The sequence below is a fragment of the Cyprinus carpio genome, chromosome B12, assembly GCF_018340385.1.
Source record: "Cyprinus carpio isolate SPL01 chromosome B12, ASM1834038v1, whole genome shotgun sequence".
Taxonomy (NCBI): Eukaryota; Metazoa; Chordata; class Actinopteri; order Cypriniformes; family Cyprinidae; genus Cyprinus; species Cyprinus carpio.
The window spans coordinates 18,247,254-18,259,543 of record NC_056608.1 but is presented as its reverse complement, the minus strand read 5'-3'; the positions used below and the strand labels follow the sequence as shown (position 1 = coordinate 18,259,543).

The following is a 12,290-nucleotide window of genomic DNA, read 5'->3' as shown; positions in this document are numbered from 1 at the left end:
GATGCATTAAATTACTGAGTGAACTGATTTACCCTTAAATTATGGTAGCTAGTAAAAGAAGGGTAGTGAAAATTGTAAATGACCATACTGTTTACTCCTACAAGACAGTAAGACATAGTCCAGATCCTATTAGCACAGGATTTGTGCAGTATTTTCAGTTCAGTCCAGCTGGTGTCCTTAAGCAGCGGCTCATCTGAAACATGGGTGAGGTAAAATAGCAAGGTGACAAATTCTGGTCCTAAAGATCTACTCTTGCCGTGGAGTTTAAATTTAAACTTGCTTAAGTGATTAACTGAACACAATGGTTAAGCTAAAGTAAGCTGAAACTGTTAACGCAGAGTAGCTAAAGTACTTGTTTTTTTCTTAGATTTAAGCAGAGCAACGAGACATAGGCTAGCACATTGTATTATCTATGCTGAAACTCAAAGCAATCTTGAATGTTTCAGTGCAGCTATGGCATTAGATGCATAGAAGACAAAAAAAAAAAAAAATAGATTACAGATGCATGTGAAGAGAAGCGCATGAAAAATAAGATTGTAGCTAGAAAGAAAATTGCAGTAGGATAGTGGGTTTAGCATATACTCAGAGGAAAGAAAGATGAAGCGCCAAGCCTACAGGAGAATGCTATCATGAGAAATTCACAGTGACACATGAATAGTGGGTTATTATACTGCCTGAGGTATCAATGGCAGTAACTGTGATACTGGCATGAACCACAAGGCCCAGTTCTTTCTAAAAAACAGGACATGTTTTCAAAAAGTAATAATATTTTAATGGTGGATAAGCAAAACCAACTACATTTAATTGCCTATACCCTATGCACATAAGCACAGAATTTAAAAAAAAAAAAAAAATGCAACGACAAGTACAAGTAATTCATTTATTTACACTGTTTAAAATGCACAAATATGGTGGTAATACAAATTCTTACAGGACTGAGAAATTGGCATGACTTCCACAAAAGTATGTGAAGCCCAAAGTTGCCATGGGCTTCAAAATGAGGGAGAATCAGATGGAAAATAGTTTTCAGGAAGTTGCCAATGTCCCCTACAGATAACAGGGGAACAAGATGACCAGACCAGCTTTCAAGGTGCATTAGAAAAGCCACATCAGTGCTGGAATATTTCGTAAAGGGGAAAATCATTAAACATCAGAGCAAGACTTTGATTTGTTTTCATTCTTTCAACCTTTGCAAAGACGATCGATATCTCCAACATGATTTTTCACTTCCAAAACACCATCTGAACCATCAGAACACAAACTTGCAGTAAAGCATAACCAACCTTTTTTACAAGACATCATGTTGCAGTTCTAAGCATGATCTCCATGAGTCAAAACATCACCCTCAAGAGTCAAAGTTCAAGTTCAGAATGCACAAAAACCCCAAAGTATGGCACTTCATTGTTGTGGCTTTATGAAAGTGTGGATAAAAATAACTGACGAAAACTTTCAGACTCAAACCATATGCGGTCATATCATAGTCTTTCTAAAGAGTTGAATGGAAACATTTACACGATTATTTTACAGTTATTTCACAGCTTAGAAACAGAAGACACACAGTAATGGGGGAGGCAGTATTGTACAGTTAAAAAGATCAATATAGCAGACAAACAGGCGAGGTTCACAGGGTCCCTCTGGGAGGACGTGTACGAGTGAAAACCACGCTGTGGAGTCAGTTTGCTATGAGCGATGTATGCTGAGATTTTGGCCCCTTTGTGGGCAGTCCACTCTATACCACCAGCTTCACCGTGGGAAATGAACCTCACCAGCTACAGAGGGTAATTAAAATGTATATTAAAAAATAAATACAGAGTAAATAAAAGAAAACAAAGTGAACCCATAACGCCACCAGATGGACTCGTCTGTTACCCAGGTTAAAATACAAAAGAAAATTCAGTATACAAAGAAAAAAAGAAAAGAAAAAAAAACCCAACACATTTAAACCACACAGACGATACATTAGCCTCAATCGTGAGGAGCCTGAACCAGAGAAAGTTGTGCAGCACTGAAAGTGTAAGAGTCGAACTGTGAAGGAAGGAAGCAGGAGATGACAATGGTGTGGCTGGCTGATCCAGTCTCTGATTGGTCAACCCACTGGTGTGAATTCGCAACAGGCTGTAGCTCTCATGTCCACAAGAACATTTAAAGTGAGTGGGGGAGAAAATATGAGAAAAAGAGATAAGAAGAAGAGGAGGAGAGAGAGCCTGTAAGCAAAGAGGTCAGGTTGGTTCTACACCATTTTGGTTTGGTCAATAGAAGAAAGAGACTGACGCCCTATCTATTAGCTGATGGCGGAGAGCTGTCAATCAGCCGTGTGTAGTTAGGTTGCCCATCGTGCTCCATATTGCAAAGTGGAGGCTTCTGGGACATGGAGACAATCTGTAAACAGCAACAAGAGAAAGAGACACCCAATAAATGACAACTGACACTGACCAAAAGAGTCTTTTAGAAAAGACTAAGAATGATTAAGAATCTCACAAAAAACAGTCTGGGTCATATTTTAAGCCAAAATTAGGATATAAACATTAAATTGATTAAAAGTGACAGTAAAGACTTCCACATTTTTTTAAAAATCAATACTAGCAAGGAGACATATTAAATTGATTAAAAGTGACAGTAAAGACTTCCACATAGTTACAAAAGATATATATATATAAATGCATCACAGGTTCCACTGTTTTCAATATGCAGAATATATATATTTTTTCCTTGAGCACCAAAATAGCATTTTAGAATGGTTTGGAAGGATGAAGTGACACACACACACACACATATATACGATTCTTTACTACATAACGTTCACAAATACAATTCTCAGTTTATATTACAGTAAAGAAAATGAAACAGTCGCAAAATTTCTTGCATTATAATAGGTAATTGGTAACTGGGGAGGAGCATTTACATGTCAATTAATGAAAAATCACAATGAAAAAGCATGGATTGCGTAATGAAAATTCTTAGTCTTAACATCTTAAAGATTGTGAAACTTGTTTTTATTTTGAAATACACTATAAAAATATATAATTCCATAATCTATTATTCCAGGAAGAACCTTTAATATCCATGGAACATTTCCATTTCATCTTTTATTTAATTTAATCATATCAAAATAAAATACACCACATCAAAATAAAATTCACACAAAAAAAACAAATTTTTTTTTTTTTTTTTTTTTTTTTTTTAAGAACTATTCAGAGATGCAAAACCCTCTTTTAGAACCTTTTTTTAAATGTATGACAGTTCACATGATATTCACCAAGTTGGTAGAAAACAAGGCAATGTGCAGTTAACACAAGCTTATCAAACTTACCTGGTGCACCTGCCTTCACACAAGGATGTGACGATCAACTACTTGCCGTGGTGATCGAAGGGAATGCTATTCTGGGGTGAAGAGAGAGAATATTACAGTCTTCCACCCCCACAACACAATCACATGTGCACTGACACACTGCTCACACCAACTCATAATCATACAATGCCTACTGTCTGTCCTACTGGAAAAAAAATATGCTGCTGAAGTGACTTTTCCCAGAAACACAAACGTTAGGTCAACAGGTTCCTAGAAAATCTAATAAGCAGATTAAATTTTAAGTTAAGTGTCACCAGTCAGAAACTCTAAAAGAGATCATGAGAATCAAAAGGTCAATTACTGTAAGCAATAAAAGATGTACTAATATTTCATAAGGTATTTATTTGTGTGAACAATTTATGTGTAAAAATAAGAATTCCTAGTGTAACCATTCAAAGCCAGAAGCACTAAACTATTCGTTCTACCAGAGTAAAATCTCTTTTATCAGTAAGCAAATATCAAAACAGCTCATTCAGATACAGATTGGCGTCTTTTGTAATGCGGTTTATTATTGCTCTGCTTAAGGTTTGAATGAGCAGGGTCTGCATTATACCTGTGATGTGGACATGCGGGAGGTGTCTTGTCGCCCCGTCAGGTCTGAGGACGACACGTTCACTGGGGCGCCACGATGGAGCCGCATGCTGACCTTCCGTTCGCGCTCCATGCCAGTGACCGGTCTCGGTGAGGATGTGTTTGCTGTAAGATAGTGAGAAGCATGAGATGACTCCTTGTAGTCTTTCACGTACCTGAGAGGTAAGTGACAGACTGTCTACCTGTGTGAGAGGTGGGGGTAAGGGGTGTGGGAGGAGCTCCGTCCTGTGTGGGGCGGGGTCTGCCTGAGGCTGCTGGGATCCCTCGAGCTGCAGGATTCCTGCTGTGCCTCATCCGCTCGTCTCGCTCTCTCCTCTCACGTTCCGCCTCCTCTGCTGTACGGTTGGCACCCTGAAAAAAGGGGAAATGCAACATGATGAAACCCTGAAGCAAATAGTGCTACTTGATGCACACAGGAGACTTAATACACAATTGATTTAATTACTCTAGTACATATCCCCCCAATAAAAAAAACCTAGCAAATACAAAGTTTTGGGTTTAAAAAAATCCAAACTTATCAGCACTACATTAAGTACGCAACCATTTAAATGTTTAAGGCCAGTAAGATTTGTTGAAAGAATTTAACATATTATTCAGCACAGACGAATGAAATTTATTTAAAAGTGACAGTAACAGCATTTATAGAAGTACACCATTTGTTTGAAATAAAAATATCTATTTAAAGGATCCTGAAAAAAACATAATGGTTACCCTAAAAAGTAATAAGCTTAAAATGTTTTCAACATTAATAAGAAATATTACTTCAGTAGCAAATCAGCATATTAGAATTATTACTGAAGAATCATGTGCCACTGAACACTACAGAGAAATTACTGCTTAATTCAGCTCAGCCATCACAATAATAAATTAAATTTTAAAATGCATATTAAAATGACAAAACAGTGACTTTAAATTGTAATAATACTTCACAATATTACTGTTTTTACTTTATTAAATGCAGCAGGTGAGCATAAGAGACATTTTTCAAAAATTATATTAAAAAATAAATAAAAAATCGTACCAACCCCACACTTTAGAACAGTAATGCACATCTATAATGCACATCTGGGTTCGAAATAAAGAATGTATATATACCAAAATCATAAAGCTGTTCGTTTCTTTAACAATGTGACTAAAACTATAATTTAATCCCTTTATTAACAATTAAAAGTTATAATAACTGGAAAATCATGTGTAGATGATGGTGATTCAGAATAGTCAAAAGTCAGATGGCAGTAAATGTAAGCAATTAAGTGAGTGACATGAAGACTAGAAATAGAGATCAATGATTTAGAAATGTTTGGATGATACTGATATGATATTTTGTTGCTTTGCCTATTTCATTTATACTTTTACTATACTTTAATCCTGTTAAGGATTACAAAAGTGGATTTATGTGGTGTAATATTTAAAAACTCAGAAATGAAACCACAATCTACACACAAAATGTTGTACCTCTGCACAACACAATAATCATACCCAATCAATAACATTTCAAGGTTCATATATCACTAATGAAGAAACTACAACAAGCAACACAAGTTTCATTTATCACACTCTAAAGAACGAAGACCATCCAGACATGTACTTACAAATTTGAGCATGTTCCAGTCAAACACGTAGTCATAGGAAAAGCCCTGTCTGTGGAACAGATTCCTGAAGAGTTGCCTCAAGTACGAATAGTCTGGCTTGTCATCAAATCGCAGTGATCGGCAAAAGTTGAGGTACGTAGCAAATTCAGCTGTGGGACAGAAAACAAACAGCCATATTACAATCCAGGATTGTAAGCATCATTTCAAAGACAAAGTCTGATTAACATTTACAAAATGTTAGAAATTACACAAAGCTTTGAACATACATGGGTAGCCCTTGCAGAGAACTTCAATGGGGGTGGACATCTTCTTTTCACTGATACGCTCATACTTCTGTCTCTTTGTGGCGGCTTTCAGTCCTTGCCAAGGCAGCGAGCCCAAGTTGAAGTACATCAGCACATAACCGAGAGACTCCAAGTCATCCCGCCGAGACTGCTCTGTAGAGACACGCGCATAGAATACTTGCATGATACATGAAAGGATGACTGCTACTGCATGATTCATGAATAAGCATTTATATTGCTGCAAACACGTGTACACAAATCAATCTCTTCTGGGAAATGCTAAAAATATACATGCATCCACTTGAGCATGAGCACACACTGATGTCATACAGAGCCAGCAGAAAAATGGAAAAGAAAAAAAAATGAATCAAGAAAGCTCGTCAAATGATCAGTAACTACAGCTGTTGCTAGGGCTGGACGATAACTCAAATTTGATTTGTAATTACGATTACTGCTTCTCTTTATTAATTAAGCATAATCACCTGAGATATTTGGCCACTTGTTTTTTATCCTGAAAGTATTTTTTGTCCTTTGGCATTTGCATTATCTTTCAACCTGCTTTCATGCTTGGGGTTTCCAGATATCAATGTTTTTGTTTAAATTAATAAATTTTCTGTCCAGTGTAATACTTGCATGCACTTTATGCATGCACTCTCTCTGAGGAACAAAAACACTGGTGATCTGAAGACACCAGTAAACATGTATGAGTTTAGCGATCTCCACTGAGATATTCTGCTCAAATGAAAGTGTAATACAACCAGTCCGTGTTCCTTCACATGGCCATTTATGCTATTTGCTACAACTAAATCTATCAAACTAATTTAATCTAAGTAAGGGGTCTCTGTTGTGGTTGCTGAATAGGTGCACTTATGCAACATCTGTGTCACAATACAAAGTCTTTTTTGTTGTTTTAATAGAAAAAAATGAATAAAAAAAAGTTGGAATTGTTTGAGTTAATATTAACAAACAAAAATTAGCTTTTATACCAATTCCAAAACAATTCCAAAATGATTCTTAATATACACACACACGCCACAGTCAAATTTACATACTAACTGAACAGAATGTGTTTTTTTTACCAATGCCAAGATGTGTGTTGATGGATGCGTAACGTGCAGTGCCCGTCAGGTTCTTGTTCTCTCGATAGGGAATGTGCTGGTGTGTTCGTGCATCACGGTATTTCTTGGCCAGACCAAAGTCAATGATGTAGACCAGGTTGCCTTTCTTTCCCAAGCCCATCAGAAAGTTATCAGGCTTCACATCTCTGTGAATGAAGTTCTTGGAGTGGATGTACTCAATGCGGCTAATCTGAGGAACGCAAGGTTTACAAAAAACACATTAAAAGGAAGTTGTACTTCAGCAGCAAACTATTTTATATTTGTCAACATGATTTTGTATCATACCATCTGATCAGCCAACAGCAGGACAGTCTTCAGGCTGAACTTCCTGGAGCAGAAATTGAAGAGATCCTCCAGACTGGGGCCGAGCAACTCCATCACCATCACGTTATAATCTCCTTCTGCACCACACCACTTTATAGTAGGAATGCCAACTGCAAAGGGAGGACACAAAACACCTAAATACACAGCCTGGAAACCCAATTGATGCTTGTGGGCAAGTATGAATCACTTAATTGATTACATTGATTTATTGAGCCCATCAAACCCTTTTTTACAGATGAATCAAAGCCCTTTTCTCATTACCTCCACCCTGCATCATCTTGTAAATCTTGCTCTCAATGTGGAGCTGTGGATGCTTTGTCTTCACACATTCCAGTTTGATGGCCACTTCCTCTCCAACTGAAATGTCTGTGCCTAGGGCAGAGCGAGAAACAAAGAAGGAACAGAGCCATTAAAACAGTGAATGAGGTCAGAACACAGCCTGAATCTCCAACAAACTGACATGACTGCAGATCATAATTAATTGACCTTTATAATTTGTGCATACACTACTGTTCAAAAGTTTGAACAATTTACCACATCCTATTCCTTGCTGAACAAAAGCATTAATTTCAGCAAATTCAGTCATTACACATTGATCCATAAGCCTTAACCAATACACAAAACACAAAAAACAAATAACTATAATTCTCGTATTATCATATACAAGTATTAAAGGACCTGCCTGGTACAAAGCATCTTGGCTATTATAGGGCCCTAGGATTCTCGTAATGTGGAAAACACGGACAAAAACTGTGAATTCAGTCATAAAAGGGAATTTACCAAATAACAGGGAATGTCTCAGAATTTGGCAAAATTTAAACGAATAAATCAAGAATAGGCTTGTACAATTAATCAAAATGCAGTATCAAAATGTAAATATTAAACTGCAAAAATACTCCTATTAAAATATGAAGTACGTTTGTTCTGTGTGTCTTTATGTAAATGAGCAGCACAGTTTTGTCCACAACATATACATAGCGCTTTCAGTGTCTGTCGTTGCTTTCCCCCCCCATGCTTTAATTTACACAGTAAACCTCTGTCGTGAAGAACTGTTTGCCAGAAAAATTTCATTTGATTACATTTTAAAGGTGAACAAGATTTGAGAGCTGTAATGGAGATTCTATGGGAATAATATATTGGGAATATAATTGGTTTAGATTTGGAATATATCGCACAAGTCATATGATATGAATACTTTTGTAATGTATTTTTTTTTTGTGAAAAAAATTTGTGAGAAAATTGTACTCTGGACATTCTGCAAAATCTTAATTTGTGTCTAATTAGCAAAACAAAATCAGTTTTAAAACTGAAACTGCTACCCACTGTTGTCTGAACAGAAACTCAAGGACTTGTTTTCCTGGTTTCTGAGATATTTAACAAACAAGCATAGGATAATGTTCATCTCAGCTGATAGCAAAGACATCAAACACACATCATGCAAGTCAGGTCTACGCAGAACTTAATCAGCAAATTAGATATTTAATCAAAGAGTGCATACAGGCAGTACCCCATGACTACATTTAGATCAAACGAGAAAACATTCAAATGGGGAGCAGGTCCAAGCCTATATCTGCCAATGAACAACTTAAACAACAATGGTTCTACTGTGGCTACAGATCACCTCTACTGCAATGATAAAGAAAACCAATAATATGGCAGTGTTATGCAAGAGCTCACTCCAAAATGAAAAACAAAGAAAAGAAAAACCAGTGTCTATCCAACAACTGACTCTTGATGGGTCCATATTGGGTGTGGACACGAAACTCCATGTGCTTGAAACTAACATGAAAAATAGATGTCAAACGTCTGATAAGGTGCTAAATGCAAACTGCAGCCTGACAGCTAAATGAGATCTCCATTTTTGGTGTCGAAAGATGAAGGGAAGTTACAGAAGTGGCATCCTGTCCATACCTACAATCATCACCACATCATTAATCCAAACCAAACACTCTGAGGTTACATAAAAGCTGATGGAAAGGAACTAGAATTGTAGAGGAGTGGGACAGTCCTGGGTGATTCACACCCCTGAGGCCTCCCATGACGCCAAGTGACGTAAATATTACGGAATCCTGAGAAAAAGGAAGAGGTGTTGCATTTACGCTGACTGTTGGATGATTTGTAAGGGCAGTAAGCGGTGTAACATGATGCAATGAGTCAAATCTGGTTGGGTTTGATCTTCTGAGACTCTAATGCTGATGATACGGCAGATGATTTCAATGTATTTCACACACAGTCATGTGATGAAGATCTTCCAATAGCACTGCCTCAGAATCACACCTGACATTTAGGCATTAAATCAAAAAAGCACTTAATTATGTTGACGTACCAAAGAAATGGGTGCAGTTATGAAACAACTGAGCAGATGGAGTTTACAATCTCACCACACCCACCAAGCCCTGTTCTCACACACAGACAGAGTGAAACAATCCCATCTCAGCTTAAAAGCTTCGGGATAAAGGTCTCCCTACTATGATGATCAAAGTCCCCTTGCCAACAGTGCTTCTCTGTCAAAATAAAGGAAGCTGATTGCATTTAAACCTGAGTTTTGATTAAATTCAACATTCTGTCCACAGGTTTCAAACCATGTGAGAGGAACCCTTCTGAAAAAGAGATGAACGTCACATCTTGCTCTACACAAGTACATTTAATCACAGTCTTGAGTCGAAAATCATATGCTAAGTTAGTTTAGAGTACTAATAAAAGTTAAAGAGTATAAACAAAAAAACAAATGACCTACTTTGGTGCCATGTATTGCAATACAAAACAATGGCTCTCTATAGCCATCGATACAATCTCTAAATATCAACCGTAGATACTCAAATGATCGACGACATCCTGGTCTGATACTGATGCCCTCAAACATGATGGCCATCTAGCATGTAAATAAAGAGTTCTTCTGGTTCCTGACTGTGTCGCTTCACGACAACTTCATCAATCAAACCTGTTTCCCCAAAAGGCACCATGATCCTGTGATCAGAAAAATGAGACTGCATGAATCATGAGCTTTGATAGCATGATCTGACTTTTAATAGACTGCAAAAGCATCAGCCAGGCTTGGTTGAATGTCCGTCATAGGGTGATTCAACAAACCAGGCTTGGCCTTTGGGGTGGTTCAGGCTTTCAGTGTAACCTGTATGGACAGGTAAGATCCGTTCAGAGTTATACACAAGGGAGGACCGTTTGGAAACTCCTATTCACAGGCTCAGTAAAATCACAGATCAATTTACAGCAAGTGTTGTATTCTATTTTACGCCACTGACATCTGAGTCTAATGTCAAAAGCACATATTTTTATGGTCACTTATGTCCTCCTGGAGTGTTGTTCCAAACGGGACGTAAAGTTTATATACTCCGCAACTTCGATAAACCACTTGTGGTCTGAAATACGTTCTTGTCACGGTTATAAAACATGGTTTTTCATATAAATGCCCGGAGAACTGAGAAACGCACCTCATAAGCGGACTATAACGAGTCAATCTTTGGAAAAACGCCACTGACAGTTACAGCTGAAAGATATATATAACAATACAGCTTGTTAAGCGTGTTGTATTATTGACAGCTTTGTTACAAGAGTGTATACGTGTGTTTAAGTTTATACTTACCCAGATAAATGTCTCCAAATGATCCACTTCCAATTTTTCTACCAAGTCTGTATCTGTTTCCAACTCGTAGCTCCATCGCTGTGTTTATTGGTGTCTCTCGAACGAGTCCCTTTATGGTATTTCAGTTAATTTCTATAAAACCAGACACTGTAGGCCTTTAAATTCGTGTTTAGCTTAATATTTTTACGCGTTGTTTAACTGTTGCGATCCTATATATCTTTATGCGACCCCAACCCCCCCGAATCCCTGAGGAGAATTCGGATTCTTCCGACGGAGGTCACTTTTCACCATTCCTTTTCTAATATATTAAAGTCCGAAATATTACAATATTGGGATCAGGCGAAAGCTTAGAGTCTGTAGATTATGCTCTTGTCGGTTTGGTCATCGTTATCCCCAATGATAAAGAAGATGGAGGTGGATTTTCACAGCGGACCCCCGTCGCAACAGCTTGTCACAGGCCCCGTATCTCCTGTGGAGAACACGAACGTAGCGCCGTGACGTCACTTCCCATTGGCAACGCCTCGCTCGCCACGGTCACGTGGGAGAAACGCTGGCTGAGTTTCGTTAGGTCGTCCGTCTCACTAACTGCCTAGATATAGAACAATTAATTTATTATATATTGGACATACGTTCGTCCCAGATGGATGTTATTTAGTGATGTGCATTAGCGAGCCGTTTAAACATGAATTCCTTAAAGTTACACTAACAGTTAGTATCTATTTTGTCACATTTATATTGGATTGTCCAATTGTTCAACGTCCGTTTTTAATGTTACTAAAGTTATAGATACTATAAATAATAAAGGGATAATAAAATAAAAGTAACAAATAGAAATAATAATGAGAAATATAATATAAAAATAGAAAACTGTTATGTGGCTTCGCATACTTCGGTCCAACAACAGACCTACAAGTTCAAATCGTAAATGTTTTGGAAAAACACTAGGCTTAAAATCTTAAAACAACGCGTCATTTCTGTAATTCGTGCTCCATCTGTTTTGCTCTCATGTCTGTCCAGCTGACTGTCCATTGAGGCAAACGCTTCCTAATAATCAAGGCAGTGGGACAGTAGTGGAACAGTAACATCTTGTTCCCTCTCAAGTGTTTGCAGGGTACTGGCCACGCCCACCCGCTCGCTGATTGGCGGAGCTCTTTCGATTGGTCACACAGGATCCAATCAGGACACGGTCACATGGCTGTAACGCTTTCCAGCAGATTGCGTAAGTGTCTCTCACGTGTTCTTCAATGCTCATTCTGACAAAACAACAACAACAACAAAAAAAACCCCTTCAACTGAGCTTTTGAAAGCGCGAGTTTAGTGATTTTATAATTATTTTTTAGATTCAAGGTTAGTTAGTAAAGCTAGTTTAAATGAACGTGATCTCTACTGTGTACTCGCCTACAAATAAATTACAAATAGTTACGGTAAGAT

General features: G+C 37.6%; 1 protein-coding gene across 1 annotated transcript; it reads right to left on the bottom strand.

Moving 5' to 3' along the window:
- Positions 1-866: 866 nt before the first annotated feature.
- csnk1db (casein kinase 1, delta b) lies at positions 867-11,466 on the bottom strand. Its single transcript, XM_042735835.1, has 10 exons — positions 10,860-11,466; positions 7,520-7,630; positions 7,220-7,368; positions 6,896-7,124; positions 5,799-5,969; positions 5,533-5,681; positions 4,123-4,291; positions 3,903-4,045; positions 3,311-3,381; positions 867-2,379 (listed from the first exon to the last, which is right to left on the bottom strand). The coding sequence occupies exons 1-9, from the start codon at positions 10,933-10,935 to the stop codon at positions 3,349-3,351; spliced, it is 1,230 nt and encodes a 409-aa protein (XP_042591769.1). The 5' UTR covers positions 10,936-11,466; the 3' UTR covers positions 867-2,379; positions 3,311-3,348.
- Between the last annotated feature and the right edge of the window lie 824 nt (positions 11,467-12,290).

Excerpts from the sequence above, each read along its gene's own strand:
- csnk1db (XM_042735835.1), bottom strand. The coding sequence starts at position 10,935 with ATGGAGCTACGAGTTGGAAACAGATACAGACTTGGTAGAAAAATTGGA. Across the intron at positions 7,369-7,519 it reads CAAGATGATGCAGGGTGGAG|TTGGCATTCCTACTATAAAG; the intron begins GTAATGAGAAAA and ends CTCCCTTTGCAG. Across the intron at positions 4,292-5,532 it reads ACTGGAACATGCTCAAATTT|GGTGCCAACCGTACAGCAGA; the intron begins GTAAGTACATGT and ends CCCTTTTTTCAG.